This window comes from Accipiter gentilis, chromosome 21 (assembly GCF_929443795.1).
Source record: "Accipiter gentilis chromosome 21, bAccGen1.1, whole genome shotgun sequence".
NCBI classification, from domain to species: Eukaryota; Metazoa; Chordata; class Aves; order Accipitriformes; family Accipitridae; genus Astur; species Astur gentilis.
This window is the reverse complement of record NC_064900.1, coordinates 2,550,675-2,575,539: the sequence shown is the minus strand read 5'-3', so window position 1 is coordinate 2,575,539 and position 24,865 is coordinate 2,550,675. Positions and strand designations below refer to the sequence as shown.

Here is a 24,865-nt window from a genome sequence, read left to right as displayed (position 1 = left end):
GCAGTACTAAAGCACTGGGGGGAATGGAAAGAAGGCAGGATAAAAAGATATGGAAAAGGTGACTTTTCCATCATCTGGTTTGACTGATGCCTCTTTATGGCCAAGAGAAAAGCATGTAAGAACAGTGAGCAACAATCTCATGTCCCATACAAAGCAACTGGACTAGATGGGTTGAATAGATTTGGAGAACCCCTACAGGGGAAAAAGTATTGCCAGGAACAGATTACAACACTCAGCTCACAGAGACTGGTTTGGTAGATATTCAAAAAGACTTCAAATAAACGATCCCTGTCCAACAGCTCAAGTCTAGGCTACTAGACAGTATTCTCGCAGGGACAGAAAGCTGATTAAAAGACAGACATCACAGGGCATGGAAGGAAAGATCAGTTTTCACACTAGTGGGAAGTCAACAGGGGAGTCGAAGATTCATGCTGGGGTCTCTACTGCTCAACAGTATTTTAAAAAAGAAAAGTATTGAGGTGAAAATTTGCTGGAAGTTAGTCAATGAGGAATAACAGGTGATCCTTCTAATGCTGCATGACTGGGCACTGTAACAGCAAATTACATCCAGCACAGGTAAATAGGGTGATGTGCACACTGGGGAAAAAACAACAATCCCAGTTTTTCATGTGGAGTGAATGACTTACCTACTTACTTATTAGATTGTGGCATTTTAACTGTTCTTTAAATAATCATCTCAACAACAACAACAACAACAACAAAGCCAACTGTTAAAACTAAAAGACAATAACACACTGTAAGGACCCCACAAATAACCAAGTTTTGAAAACAGTGAGGGGAACAGAACTGCCAGTCCTAAGATATTAGTTAGTAGAACCAGCAAAGCTTTGGGAAAGGGCAACATGAATGATTAGGGGTTATCTACTGGTTTCCCTGTAAGGGAGTAGTAACTGAATTGTCTAAAACTGTACAGGCTCATGGGTTGAGCATGGGGAAGGAAAAAAACCCATGGGAACTCAATAAAAGCTGAGTGGTTTGGAGAACAGCTGCAGCAGTTTAAGTACAGCAAAAGTTTTCCAGCTTCTGCAGCTGCTGGTGAGGGCAGAGTGATGAAGGTTGCACTCCTGGTAGCAGTTCATCTCCAGCTGTGCCTTCCAGGCCCTCCAGCAGAGGTCAGGGGAGACAGCTGGTAGCAGCAGCTCAAGACCACAGTCAAGTTTCAGAGCCTGAGCTTTGCTTTTGCATGGTATCCTACTGACTGCAGCAACTCCATCTACTGATAAAGCAGTTTCTAGAGGAACTTAAATAAACAGATAGAATATTTATATGAACAGAATAGGGGATATTTGAGGTAACATATCTTCTTCCCCAGAAAATGTATCACAGTGCAACTTCTAACACTTCATAAATGGCACTTCAAAACAGGAGAGAAGCAGAAGGAAACTACAGACAAAAAATGGCTTTAACAGAAGGGACTGGAATAGTTAAGAAGAGATGTGAGTTTTCCTTAAATACCTTTCTGAGAAAAGTCAGCATGGAAGAGTACTCGCTGCATCTGAACACCAGTTACTTTTACAGGTACAGACCATAGTTTTTCAAAGATTGTTGTCAAGATTTGCAATAGCTAGCAATTAATTCAAATACTTTAAAATATTGAACTTACAAAGCCCAAAACACAGAGTTCTTGATGGCTGGTCTGTTTGTTTCAAGACCGCTCACTAGTCAATGCAAAAATATTCCAGGACAGTTCTTCTTCCTCTCCTGCCCACCACCCCACAAGACCGAGTATTTCTGAGAAAAGGCTCATAACTTCAGGGAAGACAAACAAACAGACCCCACTCTCCTCAGTTGTCAGACACCCATGGCATTCATCACAGCAGCAACTCACAGTTCATGTTAGAAATCTTCCAAGTTACACAGTTTATGACACATCGGAGGAATATTTTATATCTGATTTCAGAGGGAAACAGCTGGACTGCAAAAAAATACACATGACAAGTTGTAAATGACATAACTCAAATAGTGCACGTTTATTCTGAACGGTATTTCTAAAGAGTTTGAGAAAAACAAAAACATGCTCCTGATGTACAAGGGCAATGATAAAGATTAAAAATGGACCATCTTATTGTAAAGAATTTGCTCCCCCTGCAACTTAACTTGTAACATTGAGAATGCATCTGTAAACTGCATACAGCATACCTTTGCCTAAATCTTAACTCGAGACCAGGGGTGGTCTTAGCCAAATTAATCAGGAAGCAGTTGCAGATTCAAAAGAAACATCCAAGTCAGCAAACACTTTACAAAACAGACCTTGTGCATAGCAGCTGACCCTGGATTACAAGATGGGGGAGAATAAAACAATTTGGGGGAATCAAATTTTTACTAGACACAGGGCACCATCAAGATTTAACAAAATAACACATAAGTTTGTTTCAATCGTAACAGTATGTCATATTTAGTTGGCAGGTTTAACCATTAGCTGCATCATGTAAACTCAGCCAGTTTCTTATACACAAAATAAAATCTCTCCCTTCCCCCTCCCAAAAATGAGGGATATCTCTCCTGGATGATTCTTTTTCCCCTGTACCATGGTTTCCTCCAGTAGGAGTCTTTTTGTAGATAATATCTTCATACTTCAACCAATGTATCACAAAACCAGTTGCAGAGATTCAGGAATAACTTGTATATACACAATTTACACTCTAAAGCTGTTAGTCACATACATTTTTCTTGCTAGATCTTCATCCAGAACAGGAAGTGCCGGTGTTTTGTTTGGTTTTTTTTGGGTTTTTTTTCCCCACTGAAACTCCCAACTTTAAAAAAATTTAGTTGTTCATAAGCTGTTATTTTCAAGCTAAAAGGAGATCCTGCTGCAGCAACAGCCAAAGTAAGTGAAGTTACTGCCGTAAGCCCATACTTCACACAATTTCAGTGTCTCTGGATAACAGCACTAAGATACAGCATTCTCCCCCCACACTCAACACAGCTGATGTACTAATAAAATACAACTGTTTGTCATCCAGAACTACTGACCTTCACTTGCCCTTATCCATGTACAGGGAACACAGCTTTTTATGAGATTTAGATTAAACCTTGTATTCAAGATTCAACAACCGTTTTCCAGGATTAATAGCCTGGGAAAAGGAATCTTAGATTTGTGGTTACTCTCTCTTCCACCTCCTACAAAACATTTTAGCAGAAGTTACAATGAGGCAGGTTTGCTGTGGAATAGGAGCTTTACAAATTGTTTTTAGGGATACATTCATAGAATGATGGCAGCCCAAAGCAAAAAGAGACAGGAACAAAGGTTAATCCAAGTAAGTTCAGACATCAGACTCGTACTTTTAAACCTGAAAGAAAACTGTCTGTGAAACACACCGATTTGTGGAAGCCTACGACAACAGCAAATCCTAAGAGTTCATATCCCCACACCCATCTACCCAACCCAAACACTTACCACTTAGTTCTAGAAGAATGAAGAGCACTTTGCTTGGCACCAGAGGCAGCTATGGTCTGAGTTACAGCTGTGCTGCACAAACATCCTCAAATACAATACTATCTCTCGCTCTCTCTCCACATACTTCTCTTGGTTTGGTCTACAGATGGCCAGGGAAACTATGTTGGCATATGACAAGCTAATTGTGCTTCAATACATCCCCTTCTAGAAAGATGCTGGAACTGCCAACATAACCAGCGTGAGCAGGTCCTAGCAGTACTAAAAATAAGCTTGTCAAAACTAGGCTGCCTCTGGCCAAGGAAGCTGTTTGCATCTTTCTAGCCAGAGTCTGCCACCGAGTGTTGCAAACACAGGTGCTCAGGCTGTGCAGAGGGGCTTTTGTTGTTAGCGATCTGCCCATCCCCAAGACTCAATTAGTGCAAACCCAGCAATTGAAGTAGCCGTTTTCTAGCATAGGTCTGTCAAGATGCACTCCAACAAACACCACGCACCTCTGGGAAAGGAGGAGTAATTCTGGAGCAGCTTGTATAATCCCCCCTCGGGTATCAAAGACCACATAATGTGCAATGAGGGGTGCCATCCTTTGCCTCACAACTCCTGTCTTGAAATCCTTAGTTCCCAAGTCACCCTCGAGTGACCGGACAGCACCTACTAACCAGATGTATGCTGCAATGCGCACTATAGGTTGGAGGCTTTCAAAGTGGATGAATTCAAGATGCGGATTTAAACTTTAAAAAACAAACAGGAAAGGAATGCAGTTCAATATCTACTTGGGGGATGGGGCAGGTTGGTGTTGTCTCAGCTCAGTGCACTTTCCCAGGTGCTTGGAGAAGAGTCCAAGATCAAGTTGGTATTTGTATTGGCATACATAAAATTGCTGGCAACAGTGCATAGAAAGAAGCACTGATATTCACGCAAACAAAGCATGAAAGGATGCAAAGCAGAGCTTAGTAGAGTTTACTGTAGCTTTGAGGTTACAGTACTAGGAAGAAGCCAGTCAGCCTATTTTCCAAACCCATAAAATGCTCTAATATATGCCACTTTTCTCTGGTGCTCCACGAACACCCTCTCACGAGAGGGGAACTGCATTATTACCACTGAACGGGGAAAGGGGAAAATAATCTTCAAAGGGGCAAACTGCAGTTCTTCACCACCTCTTCCCAAAGGAGCACATAAACACAGCAAGCCAAGCCAATCCCAAGCAAATCCAGGAGACCCCTGCAAAGCTATGCGATTAGGGTCAGATTCATGTTTACCTTCTCAGCCTTGCTGCCTGGTTTCCTCAACCCTTGCCTCATCTCAGATGTGTCACCACAGATTTAGTAGCTGTAAAATTTATCTGGAGATGGGTGCTTGCCTTATGCTATCAAAGCTGGTAAGGTGGTCACAGTCACTTGTCCCATCCCAACAACACAGCTAAAACTAACTCTCAGTGAGCCCTACAGCAATTCACCCATTTTTAAAGCAAGGGTCTTGCCTCAGGATTCATATTTTTACAAGGTTACTCTTGCCAACAACAGATCTAGCTCTTACTCTGGCAGAAGTCTGCTGGGAGTTGGGTAAATGAAAATAAGAAAAAACCAAAGACCACTCTAAGCCCTCCTCTCAGTCAGTTAAGAAGTGTAGCACCAGCTTGGGTGAGGAGTATTTAAAAAAAGCATTCAAAAAGATCAGCCCAGGCAGAGTGAAAAGGTATGGTAAAGTAGCCTGCCCTTCTCAGCAACAGATGGAGGAAAAAGCAATACTCAAAAATATTGGGAAGAACTAAACATACTTTTTTTGAGGTGGGGGAATTCAGAGGAAGAGTGGAAAGTACTGAAGTAACATTCAAAGGTTGGGGGGGGAGTAAAGTACCCTGTAGGTTATAAAAAACACAATAATGTAGGAGTCAAAGGACAAGATATTGCTTTTCCTTTCCCCCCCCCATTGGATTTACATTCTGCTTACTGAAAGAGATAATTCTGAAGGAAACTTGTTATCAGGATAACCTGCTCAAGCCCTCCACACCTCAAACTTAAAAGATCTGCACACCTTTTCCCACCCCAAAAAAACCCAAAACAAAACCCCCAAACAAACAAAAAAACAAAAAAAAACCCAGAAAGGAGAGCTCAAAAAAAAAAACCAACCCCAAACATGATTGGACAATCCTTGGAAGAAGCATTACATTTTGTTGGAGAGAGGTCAAGAAAAAAACCCAAACAATTAAGAGGATGAAGGGATGGAGTAAAAAAAAAAGAAAAAAAAAATCAAGAGGCCTCTCTTTCCTTATTTGGCGACAAGCAAGTGCAAGAAAGTGTTCGTTGGGGTTTTGTTCAGTTGTCGGTCTTTTGCACATCTGCGTTCTGGCCAAGACAAGGGGCTTTGAGGTTTTTCTGCAGCACGTGAGCATCTGCGGGCTCTATCCTCTTGTAGTAGTTTTTCTTCGTCTCAATGATCTCAAAGCCAAACTTCCTGTAGAAGTCAATTGCGGACTCATTGCTGATCTGGACATGCCTGGGACAGAAAGGAGATAGAGAGACAGGTATCAGAACTTTCTGTAGTACAGTACTCTGCCTCCACACTCAGAACAGTCAAAGACAAGATAAGAAAAGAAGCTATCTAGATAGAGACAAGAATGATGATGTCAGTTTAGGACTGGAAATTTTGGTCCTACCAAATCAATCCTGAGCTAACACACAGCTCCTGGATGGCATGTGGCAATCATTCTGAGATGTGGCAAATGTTTCTCCTCAGTAAAGCTCTTTTAAGAACACAATACCAGAGAGGCTCTGAAGCATTACTAGCTCAGTAATTTCAATTTTTCTTAATATGGAAGCAATAGATATTTTGTGGAAATATATAACAAAGTTTCACTGCAGAGCCAATTTTAACTTCCTGTAGTGACACTTCTCAGATGACCAAAACAGTTGTTGGAGTGATTATCCCTACATGCTGCAACCAAAACTGGCAATGGTGTTTGATATGATTTTAACTCCTTGCTCACTGCTAACTACCCCTCTCTCCCCACAAAAAGCAATGGCAGCACAAAGAAGCCCTACGGACTTACAAAGTCCTTTCCCCTTTTATCTATCTCCCCCAGAGTTTTACGGATCCCGCTATCATAATCCAAGAGTTTCAAGCCCTCCAAAACAAACAGCCATCAGGTCTTCATCCTAAGCGACTAAGACATTTATTTGCATAAGTTCCATAAAAAAAGAAAAGAAAAGAAAAGAAAAAGATGTTTGGCTCAGCAAAAGGCATTCATTGAACACTCCCCAAATTCAGTGGACACTGCACAAGCTCATGAATCACTTTGTCATGACAACATGCTGCATAACCATAGAACCAAAGCAACTCTGGAAGCAACAACAGAACAGAACAAAAGATCTTAGTGTTAAGCCTAATAAGCAACAAATAGCTGAAAGGGAACTTCATAGTAACGACAAATTTAGGCCCTGATATCAAATTGGGTGCTAAGCTGCACAATACATTCAGATAGAAGATGCACAACCAACAGACATAGTAATAAAATCAATGGGCCACTAAAAGAACTTGGTTATGCCCACCTTTGGGGGCTATTTATTGTCATCCCAGAATCCTAGGATTGGAAATGGAATGGAAAAAAGGATTATGAAGGATTTGGGTTTTGCATTAAAAGCAGCAAACAGTTCCTTCACTGTGCACACAGTAACATGCAAAATCAAAAAGGAAAGCCTGTGCCAACTAGCAGGTATCAGAGAGTTCATTACCACTTCTTCTGCAGCAGGAGAGCAGGAATATAAGCCAAAAGCAGCTTTACTCAGACTCCTCTCTAAAACACCTATTCCTCTTACAGAGATGGCACAAAGCTACAACAGTAGAGGACTTGGAAGATGTTGCACCTACTTGGCAGAGGTGGACTACGCTAGGGGAGAAAGTCACTCCATCTAATGATACCAGTGTATGAAACACTCCTCACTAAGCATCTTCAACAGTCCCGGCAAGCGTTTAGGGTGCAGTTCTGTGGCAGTGCCAGTCCATCCAAACCATACCTGCTGTGGGACTACCTCTACCAGTGCACCATGCTTGTACTGGTATAAGCCGGCAGTGCTGGACAAGGAAGAAGGTGTCTCAGAGAAGCAACCTGGCCCAAAACTGCATCAGCTCACTTGGTAATCACACAGACACCAATGCACAGGAAAAAGCAGAAGCGTGCAGCCAGCAGCGAAGGGGAAGCAAAGCTTTGGCATCTATGGATTTCAGGCTCTATTTCCATGGGGATCTATTAGGATGGCGGTGCTCTTTAAAGCAGCCCTGTCCTCTACCCCAGTGCTTGTTCTCATGTCTGCAACATGCCAAGTGCTTATGCAGACATGCAATTGATTTAAAAAACCCACACAAAACAACAAGACAACCCCCCACCCCCAAACACACTAAAATAAAAAACAACACCCAGAAACAAAACTGAAAACAGCTTCCCCAGCTGGGTCAGGTCATTAACCTAGTTTACTGTGTTGCTGCACAAACAGCTGACCCAGCACAGTGCAAGAATGGGAATAAGCAGTTGGACCTTGCTAATGAATGTGAACCTAGAGTGCCTGCAAGCACCTCTGATCTGATGTTCTAACCCATATAGTACTGTCGTAAAAGACAGACAGCAAATGCATCAAAACTGCATGCAAGACTTGCAGTATTTTCTATTCTGAGGACAATACCGTATAGCAAAAAAAATTCTTTCCAGTTTTTTTTTTTTAGTCATACAGTGTAATTCTGCTATACAACATCATTTTGTAACTAAACTACTTTCAAACTCAGCAAATTTGCAGAAGCCCTTCTAAAGCAAGCAAGCTTTTGGTTTTCTCAGCATCACACAAGCAGCCCAGAATATGACCCCTAGCTTTCTTGTTGGTACTTAAAGTGTCCCCATGACCCCACTGAAACACATACTAAAAATGCTCCTGGATCTCCCTCCCTTTGCTCCTATATATGTCTCTACCATCACTCCAAAAATGCACGAGTGCAACTCATTTACTTACAGATAGATGTTGTCAAAAGTGCCATCTTTTTCACAGATGTTTAAGACATGATTCAACATTTTAGTTCCTGCCAAAAGGTAAAAAGATACTTAAGAAAACCAGAAGTGCACAATCAAGTTTGTACTTAGCTAACAGCTTTCTTGAGGAGAGGCAGGTTAACTGTAAGTAGGCTAAAATGACAGAGCTTGTGAGAACTAGGAAAGCCAAATAAAATATGGTGTGTAAGTATTTCACTATCTTTCTGACTGCTTGTAAAATTTAATTCCTTGTTTCTTTGGAGAAAAGAGACCCGACAGCCCAGAATCATACATCTAAAGCAGCTTATTTAAATACTAGCTTCAAGGGCTCAAACTCACCTCAGAATACGGTCAAAACAATTGTTGAAGCAGTGAGAGCATTGCTAAGTTTTTCTAATAAAGACTTGGTGAAATAATTTAAAATAAAGTTAGCTTTTCAATCCAGTTTGTCAAAGCAAACAGGTCACTACCAGTTCTTGATTAATATGGCCTATGGATTTGCAACATGGAGAAAAGAACTAATTGTAGTATAGACAGAAAGCAGGTACTACCTTGAGCAGCAATAATCAGTAGTGATAAAGACAAAATAAATAGAAAAAACCCCTACATTTAGAAGAGTGAAGAGATAACCCAATGAAGGAATGTTGTGTTCTACTTGTAATGACTTGCATACTGGCTGCATACCTCTAACAAATTATTTCTTATCTCTGTGCATCAATTTTCATATCTATAGAAGCAGAGTATTTACATCACAGCATGATAATATGATTAAGATTAAAATAATCTGAAATCCTGAATTAGAAAGCTCCACAAAAAGTCCATTTCTGAAAGGCAGGAAAAAAAGACCACATCATAAATCATACTCTTTACCCAAAATCCATTCCAAAGAAATCAGTGGTCTAAAAGTGCACTACCTTGGTTAAAAATCTGAAAGAGCATTTAGAAGGCTGCACAGCAATCTGCTTTCTTTGATGACTCGGATACAAAAGAACAACCTCCTTACCTATTCCTAGCCTTCGGTAGGGTGCCAGGCATCCAAGTGTCATGATGTACAGTCTCTTCTGGTTCTGGGAGTGATCCACCCTACAGCACACTGCTCCCACTGCAATATCATTGAAATAGGCTGCCAGGGAGGGAAACAAAGTGTTATCAGTCACAAGTCTCAAACTGTACATATAAGCTCCTTCATTTATGCCCTATATCTTCCTTCCTTCCCTCTTGCTAATTCTCCCATCCAGATAAAATGTACATTGTGGCTAAACTCTTGGAGTGAAGTTACCAATGGTGCTCTGACACAGTGGGTGGCTTATTACAATTCAAACCAACTAGCAATGATATCAGGAGGTAAGCTGGCAGCACACATTTCAAGTTTTCTGCTGTAACAGAAAACAGGCCTATTCCCAGTAAAATTTAATCTATTTAGAACACAAACCCTCTGAGGTTGGGACTGTGGCTTTTTGAGGTTCCCAAACAGTTATTTTTCGTTACGTAAAACAACAAAATAGAAGGATCTGCTATTCAAAACCATTATGGATAGCAATGATGAGGACTTCTGCCACCGTAGCCCACAATTACTGGCAAGAACATTTGTACCTAATTTGGCTAGTTCGCCAACCTCCAGTACATCCTTGTAGAACTTGTCATTGTAGCTGACAGGAAAAATGACCTGGTTTAGCCTCTTCAGCTGCTTAATGTTGTGTGGCGTCACATCTCCCAGCTCGATCCGGCTACTGGAACAAATCAAAACATGCTTAACATCTGACACACTACAAAATTTCTAAGGACACCAAAAATTAATTATTTTATTTATGCTTAGAGAACTGTCCCACCTAATAATCAGTTCAATACATATTTGTACTGCCATGTCCAACCCATACAACTAAATCAGCCACCAGCAGAAGACTTAACTCCCAAACCTAATTTCAGTCAGTGCCACACAGTCAGAAGTTTCTCAGGTCACACTTAACACCGATGTACCATAGCACTATTGGTTGGGAGACAGGAGAACATGAATCTCTGTAGAAGTATTAGCTTTAACTTTAACCCATTAATTTCCTTACTGATCATCAAGATCACAGGGGCCGGGAGGGGGAAAGAAAACAAAGAAAAGACGGGAGCATCGGGAGGCTAGAACAGAGAGCAAGAAAATGAAGTCCTTATCCATGCTTCAAAGACAGCCTTAAGTTTACCATCTATCAATATAAAGCTTATGCTTAGACCAAGACTAAGTCATTACTAGACACCTGTGTCTAAAAAGCAACAATACGGTGTGCAGCAAACTCATATTAAGCCTGCTGATACACAAGCATGCCACTCTGAAGGTGATATCCGCATTGATTATAATCATCACTGAAGTCAATCCTCCTGCTGAGAGCAGAATCACAACCTTAAAATGCCAGCACTGAATTATACTGAGAAGAAACAGACCAAGCTTCTCCCTTTTCCAAGACTAACTTCCTGACAGAAACACTACATACAAAGAAACAGATTAAAAAAACCCAAACCCCAACAAAACCAAAAAACCCCAAGGTACTAGTTGTTCATATTGCTCAAGCCAATTTCTTGGGTGCAGGTAGACAGGTTTAAGGAGGACTACAAGAATGGAAAACAAAAAACCAAGATAACCAAAATCTTTTCCCAAATGGTTACCAGAATACATAGGCAGGTACACAGCCAATGCATGTGAAGTTAGAAACACACACAATTCTAGGTTCATCTCAGCCTTGTTTTACCAAATACGTACAGGCAACCAGATTGTTTTCTGCCCAAACACTGGTAAAGACACCGCTTGCCTTTTTTTAAAAAAAGTCAAATTCTGTTTTCAAAAAGGCAGCTTTCTAAGATCCTCATATACCAGGCCTTCAAGTTCGTTCTAGTAATGCCACTCCCAATGTCTCTTGTGCCTTAGTAGCTTGTTTTTTCAAATAGGTTGATGTCTAGGACACAACAGCACAGATTAACTTACATAATACAGTAAAACAAAGAAGAGATAACAGCCACCAACTTTTTTCTTCAAGAACTGTACCAAACAATGCAGAGTATAATCTGTCTCTGCTTTATTAACTGACCTTCATTATATATCAAAACCCCTTAAATGATTAGTACTCCAGATATCCTATCAGTTTTAGTTGTTGCTACCAATAATGGGTGATAAATACACAATGCTTTCTAGGCATTGAACTGCAGCCTGCAAAACTATGAGAAAAAGCTAGAGGAACAGAGCCTTTAATGTTTACTTCAATAAGCATAACTTGCACTCACACCCACTTTCTCCTTTTCTTTTACAGCAAACAATAGTCTTCAGTTCTGCAAAGATATCAACGATCACCATTGCCCACTCTCTGGTACGACACAGATCAGACAATCTCCCTAGTGAGCCCTACAGAAGCTAAACAATTTTTAAGTAGGGCCTACCTTTTAGAGAACCATCTAGCATTAACTAATGGACTATTGATGATTTTGTAATTTTTCATCAGATTAATATGTTCCAGTTACTACTTAGAATTAATGGATGGCATTTACATATTGAATTTTGCTGACTTCAAAGTCTAACCTTTCGTCACACATTTACCAAAGAGATTAAAAAGCCCCCTGGTGTCAAGCGTCTCATGCCAGTATGGGTTCTTGCAAATTGTTCCAGGCAGCTCTTCATCTATCTTCCACCTACCACAATGAACACGTCGATCTTTTTCCTCTCTCTCTGCAAGGGCAATTGCTAAGCAACGAATCCTTGTAGTGTGCCCCTAAGCAATCTCAAGAGACATCTCACTAGAACTGGACAGTATGTTCACCAACAGTGATCCCAAGAACAACAGAAGAAGCAACAGTCTCCATATTCTTGCAGCTCGTCCACATCCAACAGTCTCCATATTCTTGCATCTCATCCATGTCAAGATATCCAGGTATACTACAAGCAACAGCAATGGGATGTATTTCTAAAGTTTCTAGCTATAAACCACTACATTGTGCTGAAATAGTCTGCAGTATCTCTTTCCTGTGACTCCTACCGCCACCAGCCCTTTGTTTCACAGCCTTTTCCATCCTGTAGATTATTTTTGCTCTCAACATTAAGATTCCTTTCTTCATAGATCACCACTTGTGCAAGCCCCTTTGATAATTATATTCCAACATAAAGTAACTACTGAGCTAGGAAGGATGATCTCCTAACACCACAGAAGTATTACCATTGTAAACAAGCACACGATCAAAGTTGTTAGATGGTGGGGTAACTGTAATACTTATTTTATGCCCAGCTTAGCACAGCTGTGCAGCCTAGCATGGCAGGGCTTCTACAGGCATGCAGAAGGCAAATTGTCCCCTTTTCTAACCCCAGCCAACAGTGCTGCTACCTTTTCCTCACAACAGGTAGGAATAAAACCGTGGCATGTGGATTCCCGGGTGTACTTGTGCCTGGGAGAGAGTTTTGCTGGAGTAGAGCACATCAGTAATCTCACACTAGGAGTAAAGAGAAGACCCAGCAGCCTCTTTTGCTGCAGTCTGCATTGGAGTAGAAACCAAAGGGAGCTGGTCTCAACTGCGTAGTTAGACCAGATTAGCTGCAGAGTAGGAGGTCAGTAAGGGAAGAGAAAACCCCCACATTTACACTCAGTCCCTTGAAAGCCTAGACCTCTTGTCCAAAAGATTTAGTAGTATATTAACCTTGCTCATACTTTTTTTGTATTAGTAGATCCAAGCTTCAGTAGATCAGTAACGCTAACATGAGCACTTACGATGAGCTGACGGCAAAGTCGTTCTAGAGCAAGTCCCTCTTTATACCTGACCAAAAATTCTCTGACATAGACTATTATCAGGTAGTATGTTTTCTAATATTATTTTAAAATTAATTAGTTACTAATGAAGCAAAAAGTCAGTCATTAGAAGACAGTCACTATGGAGTATTTCTGATGACAGTGCAACAGGACAAAGATATTTTGTCAGGGGCAGCCAGGACAAGATGGCTGAGAAAGGGACCATGGCCAGAAGACAGACCTTCACCAAGAAGGTTTCAGACAGGGAATAAATAAGTTCAGAAGCAGAGCCTAAGGCTGCTCATAGCTGCTGAGCCAAGACATCACCTCCAAGGCAGGCATCAGGCCAGAGAAACAAGTTCCAATAGTAGGTGGCTAAAAGGTGCTGCTGACAGATCTCCTGGAGCCCCTGGGCTCACCTCCTATCTCTCACCACTTGCCACATTCATTGCTGCCTCCTGCCATCTCCTGCCTGCCTCCTGTGCTCCATCACTAGCTGTTTCCTTGTTGCTCGAGAGTTGCACCAGGGCTGGTAATTTAGCCTGGAGGATGATACAAAAAAAGTTTGAGAAACACTGCAGGAAGCATAAATCAATATGCTAAATGAGTCTGTTTCAATAGTATGTACTCAAACCATAAATTACTTTAATGTATAGCGCTAGCTGATTAAATCAGCACCACATCTATTACACACAAAACCATTTAGTAAGTAAACTAAATGAGGACATGGAAAGGAAGACCCACATCATGAGAGTTCATCACTTTGCCCGAGGACAGCGTAGCAGAAGTGCCACTAGGGCATGGAGTGAAAACGGGAAAGCTGGCAGTCTTGCTGTCCCGGAGCCACTCATTTCCATGCTCTTGCTGGCACAGACATTTGTGCAACAATGTGGTGAACCAACCCCAATTAAAACTAACCTAGCCAAAAAAAAAAAAGGAAAGTTTAGTTTTAACCCACATCAGTCCCCTGACTGGGTTCACCACACAAGTCTTCTGCCAGCATAAAGAGGAGAAAAAAATTGCCAGAGGCAGAACCGGTTGGTTCTTGAGCAGAAGTGCCAGCCTATCCCAGTTTGAACTGGAAGTACCATGCAAGAGGAGCACAGGGATCATTCAGCATCAAGACGATTTTTGCGCTACACCTTATCATTCATGGAACAACATGCGCTTTGAAGCTAAGGACTTAAAACCATCCCAGCCTCAAAAGATCCAAGACAAGGCACCTGCAACAAAGGACACAAAATGGTCACTCCTTTCTTTTCACTGGAGTAATAGAAATAGCTTTGGGGTTTGTTTTGGTTTGTTTGTTTGTTTTTTCATAGCTATTTACAAGTAGACCTGCTTCTTCAAGTTACCTCTCAGCCAAATCAGTAACGCTAAGTTTACTGTATCAGCTAAGGTCTGACTAGGCCAGTCCTGTGCATTCCAGCTCAGTACAGGCTGTACCAGAAATACCTATCCTCTGCTGTTGCAAAGAAAAAAATTAAATCATGAGCTCAAATTAGCATATGAGAGAACATAAAGATGTATAAAGAGCCTGAAGTGCCCAGAAGGGACATGCCCTTCCTTATAGAATAAAATAATCTGTTTATTCCAGTAATATTCCTAGGAAGATACACACTTATTACCAGCATCCAGCATCTCAAACAGCACTCCATGGAGCACACAACAGTCAACTGTACTCATCTTAGGTGTCAAAGCTTCTGGACCAAGTCAGCCACCCCATCCCAAGCAACTGTTTTTAATATGGAAGAATGAGGGACTCGGCTCATCATGTCAGGCCTCTTATTACTACAGTGTTCTACAAATCCATACCCTTTCCTAGATGGCATACCAGCCCTCTGAAGCCACTTACGCATCTTCCATTGCAAGGCTGTTCCCTAGCTACCATTATTCTCATATTTGGGCTTTCTTCTGATTTCCATCCTAAACGTACTCAAGTCTACCCACACGCTGTCTTTTGTCGCTCATTAGCTTCAGTAGTTGATGGGTACCAATACAGCCTATCCTACATGCCTTTTCAGAGAGCTACCGTGACCTGTTATACTTTTCCTTCTTCTAACTAAAACCAAGCTCCTGGCCTCCTCCTTTAAGACTGGCTCTTAATTCCAACTACTGTCATACTAGCTCTTCCTTCCATTCCTTCAGATTAATTTTCCTTAAACACAAACTGCTTACAGCACCCCAAATACTTACTATTGCCTTGTACAATGGCAATACATTTCTCCTGTCTCCACCAGAAGCACTTTCCTGACATATCCTGGGACTACATTTGCATTTCTTACAACTGCAACGTACAGCAACTCAGCTACTGGGGATAAAAAAAAACCAAACACAACACACTGAGACTTAACTAGTGAAGGGAACCAGTTTCTGGTGCGTAAGGCTGCTGTTCATTAAAAGCACACAGCAACACTGCCCAGCGATGTAAGAGCGGAAGCGAAGAGTGATCCACAAAATCCAAATGGAAGTGGGACTTTAGTGAGGTGACATGCAGCAGTTGCTGAAACTGGATGCACGCCCAGAACATCAGCATTAACACTCCTGCTCTTGCATGCCAGTGCCCTAAGATCCTTCAGGCACTTGCTAGAAAAAAACCCTCACACTTTTTGTAGGACCAAATGCAATCCAATTAGTCCTGCTGCAGCTGCATTCCTCTCTATCTACAGCTTACTACAGGGCTGTGATTTGAACACTATTTTTCCTATAATGTCTTAAATTTATACTGGTGGAAGTAACACACGCTAAATGATACATTAGTGTTTGCTTACGCTAAGGCTGCCTTTTGCCTCTCGACATATACCAAAGGACAACTGCTATACAGAATGATAGCTCAAGAGGAAGCCAATTTCCAGAGTTACAGTTCAAGAGGAAACACAAATTCCGTCCCAGGGAATAGCAAGTGTTGAACGCTAGTTTAGAACCAACATCAGGGAGAAAAAGGGGGAATTCCAAGTTTCTTAATGCCGTAAGAATCTCAGTCTCATTCAACTTTAAATAGTGCAAGTCTCTCCCCAGAGGGATGTGCCTGACTGAAACAGATCTCGGCGTAACTGATAGCTGGGCTCAGGCTTATTGAAGGCATCTGGCACGCTAAATTTAGCAGAGCTCTATCTGCAACTCGCAAAACTTACTGAGGTATCATCAAACAGTCAGGAGAGGGAGCACAGGGGAGAAAAGGGCCCTAACAAATTAGAGAACTTCAGAGAAGGTTTGTCACCCACTAAGCAGCCAACTAGCTTTATTGCTTCTAGTTTGGCTTCCAAGTCAAAGCAGGAGTCTAGACAGGATAATCCACTCATAAAATAAAACCAAACCAGAGCTATGAAAGCTGTAGACCTGAAGGGTGTGGCTTTGCTTCGATTCAACTCCAAAGTCTAAAGAGCTTCTCCAGTGTTTTGGGTTTTGGGGTTGGTTTGTTTTTTTTCAAAAACAGATGAGCTGTCTTGCTAGGCACACAAGTTAGTCTAGTTCTTGTGGGCAGACTGGTATGTTTTCAATTATCTAGAAGATCTGCGGGCTGTAAATGTACTCTGCCTCACTTGTCAGAAAACCAGAAGGATAAGTGCAAGCCTAGCATGCCAAAAGTCCTACCAATTTGCTTCTGAGCCCCCCGATCTTCTTTAGCCCCACTTACTACTGAAAACATGTATTTGCATGACACCTGATACCCTGCTGGAAGTTACCCCCAGCTGTGTGCTGGACTGTAAAACGGCACAGTGATGTACAGAAGAAAGCTAACCTATTTTAGAGTCAGAATTAAGAGAAGACTTCACTCAAGCCTTGCGATTCAAATGGATCTCAGTGTGAATAGGCTTCCCTGGCATGCATCATAATTCCCCAAGACATACTTCAGACCTTCCTTGCCTCTCTCCTTTATAATGAAAAATTACGCAGCATGTTGCAGTCAAGGTTTCTTCATTATATTTGATAATTCACTCTGTTTCAACCTAGAAAACCTGACCACTGTACAAAAGACTGGCCGTTATTCACATGCAAGAGGAAGTTATGCCATGATAGCCTCACAGTTTTCCCAGCAGAAACCTGTTCTTTGAGAGTTGTACTATAGACCTCAAATTTAGGCTCAACTCTGATCTCAAAAAACAAAACCCCAAAACAAAACCCAACCCTAAAGCTAAAGTAGCAGTACAATCATGAAGTATCTCAGCTGTCTGATTACGCAAGTGCAAGGGGGAGGCAGTGAGGTAATTTCAACAAGTGTCAAATAAAAATAAACTTTCCCAAGAAAATCAGAAGCTATCTCAATCTGCAGCTGGATACAGAGAGCAGGAATCACTGTGCCTAGCTGACAGAATTTTTCAACTTAAAATATCAGGAATAAATGTAGTTGTCTAGGACAGAAAAGCAGCCATGCATCACTTAGTAGCCCGTAACACTCTGCTGCTTCAGAGCACCTCACGAGGTAAAGGTTTAGATATTATATCTGTCTATCCCAGGTGCATCAAAGTCAGGTGAAAGAGGAAACGACTTGCCTGTGATCATAGAGCAGATAAAGAGCTGCCAGAAATCCTAACTCTCCATTGCTGGTCTAACCACTTTTCCTTATTAGTCAAGCAAGCTCAGAAGAAAATTCAGATTTTGAACCATGACTGCAAAGCAGAAGTACTTCACTAGTTTGAAACAACTCAGCTCAAAATTAGTTTTGTGTCTCTATTACCGATAACCTGAGACACCTTATAAATTACTGCCCCCTTCCATACCCTCAGTGTGCCTCGATATAACAATTACAACCCTTACTTACCTCCCAGGAGATAACGAACCTTCGCTAATTAGTGTTCATGAAGTACCTGGTGATGCTTAGGTAAGAACAGAGCCTTACCTTCAAATTCAAAACAGAAGTGATGCTGGGTTCACAAATTGCCTTATTTACATAAATCTATATAGCTCAGGGGCACTTCTCATACTTAAATTAAGTCAATTCTATAGTTTGTTACCTAACAGGAGAAAGGTATTTCTCTGCTTCAGGCAAACTATTTCTATAGGTCACTGAAGCACCCTTCCTTACAAATGCCTGTGTCCATCAGATTAGTAAAGAAAAAAATGGCAGGTCATTACAGGTCTCCTGCCTATACTTTGGATTTCAGTCCCAGGGTGGTTGGGTTTTTTGTTTGGGTTTTTTTTTTTTGGTGGGTTTTTTTTATTTTTTAATTTTGAGGTGTTAAAATCATGCATTATATAAATAACTTACTGTGAAAAATTAACAGAACATGCCATCAGGTTTACGCACTTACCTTCAAATACTTCTAAGGCAACAATCATTGCAAGCACCTAACTTATCAAGCACAAAAAGGTTTTTCCACCCCCATTTCCCCTATTTTCAGTAAGAATGAATTGTTCTCAAATGAAAATTTGTGCTAAAAGAGCTAAAAACAAACAAATCTCCTTTAATTGCAATTTTCAACCTGATTTGTGATCTTTACTGACAAGAAATTCCAAGTGCCACGTAGAGAAAACTTTCACAAGCCTTCACCTGCTACCCTGGGTCTCACCCCATACTCTCAAGAGAGGATAAATACAATGTTCAGATGGTGGAAATAGGAATTTTTTTCGGGGATTGAGATTCTAGTCTGCTAAGGGCCAAAAATCACATGGAGCCTGGAAAAGAATGGGGAGAGGGAGGAAGAAGGCCAAGTGAGCTCAGGAAGTACTTCATGCATCAAGATCTTACCATGCAGCATGGTATTTTCAACCCATTTTAAAAAAAAAAAATAAATTACTCTGCCCCCAGGAAAATCCAAATATCTTCATCTTAGTCACCTAGTGACAGTGTTGTGGAAATGTTTTTGGCTCTATTTTTTATAAAGCCTCGTTTCATTTCCTCCCCATAACGAATTAATTCAATATGCTTTGACACAAATACACAGTTACCCCATTTTAATGCCGTGCTTCTCCGCTCTCAGGTCTTCAAGTCCAAGAGTCTCCAAATAACCAGCAATTCTTCTATGCATAGACAGCTTCTCTCTTCCTCCCCACTTCCGCACCTCAAATCTCCCTCCTGACAAACTGTTGCTGCTCTAAAACTCCCATATACGTAACTTCTTCCCTTCCCCTCTTTCAGCAGGGAGCAGAAAGTGATCCTAACATTGCCTGCCTCAGAGCCGAAGGGATGCAAGGAGGTACTGCACTTCTCTCTTATCAATTCCCAAACAAATATGAACATCCGACTTCTCCTGTCCTTTCCTCCTCCTCCTCTGGGTAAAAATATCTAGCGCCTTCTCAGATTATTGGTCTGAACACTTCTAAAGCTTGCCAAATAGGAAGGCTCTTCAAGCTCTGAATCATTTGCACTTGGATAAAAGTTATTTTTCTGGCTCAACCATCACCCATTATTCCCCATTTTAGAAAAGATTAATGTGGCAAAGGAGGCTGCATCATTTCTCTTGTCCTCAGGAGATGGCAGCAGAGTCTGTGGCATTTGGTGATTACTAAAGGTACTACTTCTTTCACAGAAGAAATGTCCCAACCTAGCAAGCCAAGCTATAGAGTAACAAGCCACATATATATGTAAAAAGAACCGAGTGGTCACACACCACTCAAAAGACAAGACTGGGTTCTAAAGTGCTTCAATAAAATGGCTACGATCCCTACACTACCTTCCTATCCTCCCAATCCTTCCTACTTCATGGAATGTCTTAATCTGGTTATGGAATTAAACTCAAAGTGGTAAGAGCTATAAATCAGGCTAAAGTACCTATAATAAACCACATTGAGTTTTTATAAACTAATTTAGAAGATATTAAGCCATTTGTAAGCATGCATATAGGCAAGGCCTAAATTTACTATCCATGAAGTTAAACGCAGAGAGTATAGCTTTGACATTTCTAGGTTCAGAAAAATCCTAAAACCAAACAGTGATTTTCAAGCTCAATTACCTTTTTTTGTCCCACCTCCAGTGCATATGACAATTCAGCAGTTTTCTCATAAACTTGGAACTTCCTCCCATATATGTTAAGCTTAGCACTGTGCCTTGCAAATGGAAACAAATCAACAGCTCCGCATGAACTCTGTAATGCTAACTCAGAAAAGGAGAGGAAAAAAACCTTCCCTGTTCTCATGAGAAACATGCACAGCTTCAGGACCTTGAAGGGTTTACTTTGTGAATCTGGGCAAAACAAGCAGTTATCTCAGAGCTTACCCATAACAGCTTACCGTACTTTGAAAACACTATCATTATTTTTCTGTTATGCTCGGTATTCCCCAGCTGTGATGTCTCTTCTGCAAAGGCAGCTAGAATAGCACTAGCCTGGCAAAGCCTCCGGGTTATGAAGTCCTCTGTGGCAGCAGCTACCTGTTGTGTAGCATGTAGTCTGAAGGGCTCCTCCGCAGCAAGTTAGGACCCTTAGAAACTACGAAGCATAAGACTTAACTGCAAACATGTAAAAGTTTAGAGGCAGTCTCCTGTAAGTGCACATTACTTTCTAAGACAGCAGTAGAATACACAGCACTCTGCTCCCTCTTTCAATCAGTTTTTCATCATGTGGCTCAATGCGTGCTGCCACATGACAATCCCACAGGTGTTTCCCATCAAAACTGGAGAGGGATTTGGTCAATGTGACAAAATAACACATATACACAGGATCACAGGCACCAGGCCCTGCTTGCAACATGCGATACATGCTCTATATATCTGGTATTCCCAGTCACATAGCAGGTACAAGCATATGACAGAGCATGCGTGTCCTGCATCACATCCCTTGTGTAATGTGGTTTTTAGGTAAGGGCAGCAGGGACTTATTCTCACAGGCTTCATCTGAACTGAAATGGGTCAGAAAAGCACCCTTACTGTAAAGACATCAAAAGGCTACAGACTGCAACCAGCAAATGCTCAAGAATCAATGCAAGATTTTCTGTCTTCTTTCCTTAAAACCACTTTTCTTAAAACAACTGTAACAAAAATACAAAACCACTGAGCAACAAGTGAATCAACACTGCAAAAGAAGGGAAGCACAGGGAGTATTATTTACATCTGCTCTACAAAACCAGGCAAATTACTACAGACAGTAGAACCCGAGTCCCTCCCACTGGTATTTTTCCTCGTGCAAATCCAGTTCTAAAATAGATTTTGAAATTCCAGAACTAACAATAACAACATTTAGGAATACAATAAATGAAAAAAGAAATGAATCTCTAGGGAATCATGAAGATCACTAACAGAACAGTGAACTACCTCAGTTTTTCAGCTCACATTTAAGAAAAAAAGGGAAACACAATGAGTCTCTAAACTATTAAAATCATTCAGCAGACGAGGATAGAGTGAACATAAAGCCAAGTATCACAAAAGCAGGTGGGAGGTAATAGCAATTACCAGTTCAGAAGCTGGTATTTAACTCATCAAGTAAGAGAAAACCCACAAATTTTAAGCTGCTGAGAAAGCAAAAAAATCTTTTGCTATATCTGAAACCAGAGGTCCTCTGTAAAAGTCATCACCTGATCTCAAATGCCCTGATGACAGAGACACAACAACCCCCTATGCATTATTAACACACTGCTATGTGCTATTTTGAATTCAGAGAGCTAAGAAGGAGGGCTGCAAGCAACACACCTTGACTACACAATCTCTTTTAGATCTGAAATTTCAAAATGCCAGTGAACTTGCTACGTTCTTTTTTAATTCTTTCTCTGCCAAAGTAGACTGTTCATAATTACAGCTGATGTTATGGGTCTCAGTGCTCCCAAAATTATCTCTGCACTTTGTGGTGTGGGTTACTACGCAACGCATACACTCCCAGAAAAAGTACTCAGATGGAGTCGGTTTGTTCAAAAGAACTGATCCACAATTTTGGATTCAATACTGAAGACAGATCAGATCCCTTCAAACACCACATTAGTTTCTCTCTGTTGGGAGTTGAAGCTTTAGATCTATTTTTGGACCTATCTTCTGACAGTACTTGTGTTTTAGGGATCTTCTCCGATCTTTGTAGCTTGACAAACAATTTGGTTTTGTTCCAGAGCACTCCTATGTAATTTAATATATTCCTTTTGAAATCTTCGTCTAGTCCTTTGATTCTCTCATAGTATTTAAATTGGGTTATTTTTCAATTTGAGTTCTATCGGCCTATTTGCCTCAGTCTGAATTTTTAGAGAACACCTGGATTCAATATGAAGAACTTATTCTGCACAAGAACTTGCTGCATGGTCCTAACAGTGTTCTGACAAGACAGGAATACGCTGCTCTTTGAAGAGACGAAGGAGAACCAGAAGAGCAGAAATACACAAGCACAGAACCCAAACGGATCAGTTCTGAAGTCGAATCAGTGATGAAGCTGCCTGTAAGTGAAAGTAAAGTAACAGAAATAAAGTTTGGTGCTCTGGAAGCAGAAGAGGGGTATGTGGGGTTTTTTTTCCTCCATAGCTTTTTATTTAAAAAAAAAAAAAGTTATAAAAGGTAAAAAAGCTCTCTGAAATGAGAACTCCTGAGCAGCACAAACAAAGCCAGGGCCGTAGCACGGTGGACAGCTCAGGCTGCGGCCTGCCAGGAGACCTCCACAGCTCTGGCCTGACACATCCAGACTGCTTTCCACCTCATGCATCCAGGCCCCAGTAACCCTGCCACTCAACTCACAACTGACACACGGCCAAAGCACGGCTAAGCTAGAGAAAACAGCAGAGTGGTCAACAGAGGATAAAAAGAAACCCGGTTTCGTCAGGAGCGCTGTTGAACGATGATCACGTCAACTGCCACTTCATCTTGGCTGATCAGCACTGTCTCCCTTCTTGCAAACTCTGTCATCCTCATTATAAGATGACTAAGAGGTGCAGTGCCCTGTTTCATGTAGGGTGGTGCAGGTGAACAAAGGATTGCCCGATATCCCAAAGACACCTATTTAATGTCAGCTGAGAGTCAGTTTATTTGCCATCATTGCTGAACCTCTTTCCACAGATACCTGCCAGCCCCTCACGACATTTGAGGCTGCTTCCATGCTATAAGAAACAACTGACTATCTGTTATCAAGCAGCCTTGTCATGTGACCTCACCTCAATTGCTAATAAGCTAAACCCCTTACCATTTCTTAGTAAAAGCTTAAGTGCTTCAGCTTCCATTCACCCTGCCTTAAGCTGCCAAACTGGAATAATAATACCCAGCATTGCATAACACCAGTTTCAAGGGGACTGGTTTAATACTCCTTTGTGAAACAGCCATGGAAAGCTTCCCTTGTGCGTATGAAGAAACTGAGGCAGGGAGTGGAAGAATCACGTTTTGTGGAGCACGGGTGATGCTGAAATTAATAAACATCAGGTGATTTAACCAACATTGAAAAACCTGTCCCAAAGTGACCTGTGCAAGGTCAGGCAGGTCACCCAACACCAGAGCAGAACGGTGATTCTAAAGGCCTCCTGCCTCCTGCTCAAACACTGCACCTTGCCGCCTCCACTGGGCAGGAAACCGAGTCTTTCAGCCGACCACATCCAAAATCTGTAGGTTTTCAAGAGCCGCCGAGAAGCGACGCCAGGCCCAAAGCAGCATGCTACAGAAATCGAGACACAAAACACGGCGCGTCTTCATCCATCCACGTCGTACAGCCTCCGCGTAGATAAAGACTTAAAAAGACTTAAACCAACAGAAGTGCTAAGGGGATGTTACAAACAACGGTGCCGCAAAACCACTCGTCCGAGGCCGGCAGCTTTTTCGCACAGCCCCAACGGCTCTTCTTCGCTGTCGCCAGACGAGTACGAAAAACCAGCCAGCATCCAGCATCCCCCCCCCAGCCGACTGCTTTCTCCCTCTCTTTTGCAGCTCCCTAGAGCCGGCAAGCCGACATCCCTCAGGAGCACGAAGAACCGCGGCGTTCTACCGGCTCAGCGCGGCAGGGCTGAGCACGGAGAGTTTTCGCTACGGCAGCGGAATAAATTTTACAGCGGGGTGTGTGTGGGGGGGGAGCTCTCGCTCGGCTGAAAGGCCACCACCGCGCACCGAAAGGGCTGCCGGGTTTTCTCCCCTAAAACGGGCTCCCTTGACACCCCCCCCCCGGTGGGGACGGCGGCCCCTCTCCCAAAAGGCGGGAGAGCCGCCCCGGCCCTGAGGCGACGGCACCGCTCGGCCCCCTCCGCCCTCCCGCCGAGAACGCGGCGCCGCCCGCCCCGCCTGGGCCGCTCGCCCGCCTCACCAAAAACGCTAACGACCGAAACGGGACCCTCCCCCCGCTGTCCCCCCACACCGTCCTGTCAACGACCGGACCGGGCCCGAGTTTCTACAGAGCACGCCGGGCCCGCACTCACCCCTTCATAGTGCGGCCGCGGCCTGGCCGGTACCGGCGTCGGCGCTGACTGCGTACAGGGTCCGGCGGTTACGGCTCACGGCCTTCCCCTCTCCTCGGCCCGGGCAGCGCGGACGGCTCAGCCTCCTGCTCCCGTTCCTCCCGCGCCCGCTCCACATGGGCCTCCGTCCGCCCGCCCGCCCGCCCGCCCGTCCGTCCGTCCCTCCGTCCGCCCGTCCGTCCGCCTGCTTTGCCTGACGCGCCGCCCACCGTCACCTTTCACCTCACGCCGCGCGCGCCCCCGCCCGCCGCCTCGCCGCCATGACCCCTCACACACCGACACCCCCCCTCCCCCTTCCCCCTCCTTTTTTTTTTTTTTTTTTTTTTTTTTTTTTTCCCGCCCGCGCCGCGCACGCGCCCCGCCCCTCCCCTTAGCGTGACTAGAGGGAAAGGCGGTGCCAGGGGAAAGAGG

The 24,865-nt window shown here is 42.6% G+C and overlaps 1 protein-coding gene across 2 annotated transcripts; it reads right to left on the bottom strand.

Moving 5' to 3' along the window:
• Window positions 1-1,967: 1,967 nt before the first annotated feature.
• NAA50 (N-alpha-acetyltransferase 50, NatE catalytic subunit) lies at window positions 1,968-24,655 on the bottom strand. Of its 2 annotated transcripts, none has more exons than XM_049824715.1 (5): window positions 24,416-24,655; window positions 10,023-10,156; window positions 9,433-9,552; window positions 8,413-8,479; window positions 1,968-5,911 (listed from the first exon to the last, which is right to left on the bottom strand). In XM_049824715.1, the coding sequence occupies exons 1-5, from the start codon at window positions 24,421-24,423 to the stop codon at window positions 5,731-5,733; spliced, it is 510 nt and encodes a 169-aa protein (XP_049680672.1). In that variant the 5' UTR covers window positions 24,424-24,655; the 3' UTR covers window positions 1,968-5,730. The 2 variants fall into 2 exon arrangements, with proteins under 2 accessions (XP_049680672.1, XP_049680671.1); XM_049824714.1 differs by having other exon boundaries at window positions 10,023-10,159; window positions 24,416-24,654.
• Between the last annotated feature and the right edge of the window lie 210 nt (window positions 24,656-24,865).

Excerpts from the sequence above, each read along its gene's own strand:
- NAA50 (XM_049824714.1), bottom strand. Across the intron at positions 9,553-10,022 it reads TGGCGAACTAGCCAAATTAG|CCTATTTCAATGATATTGCA; the intron begins GTACAAATGTTC and ends CCTCCCTGGCAG. Across the intron at positions 8,480-9,432 it reads CTACCGAAGGCTAGGAATAG|GAACTAAAATGTTGAATCAT; the intron begins GTAAGGAGGTTG and ends ACCTTTTGGCAG.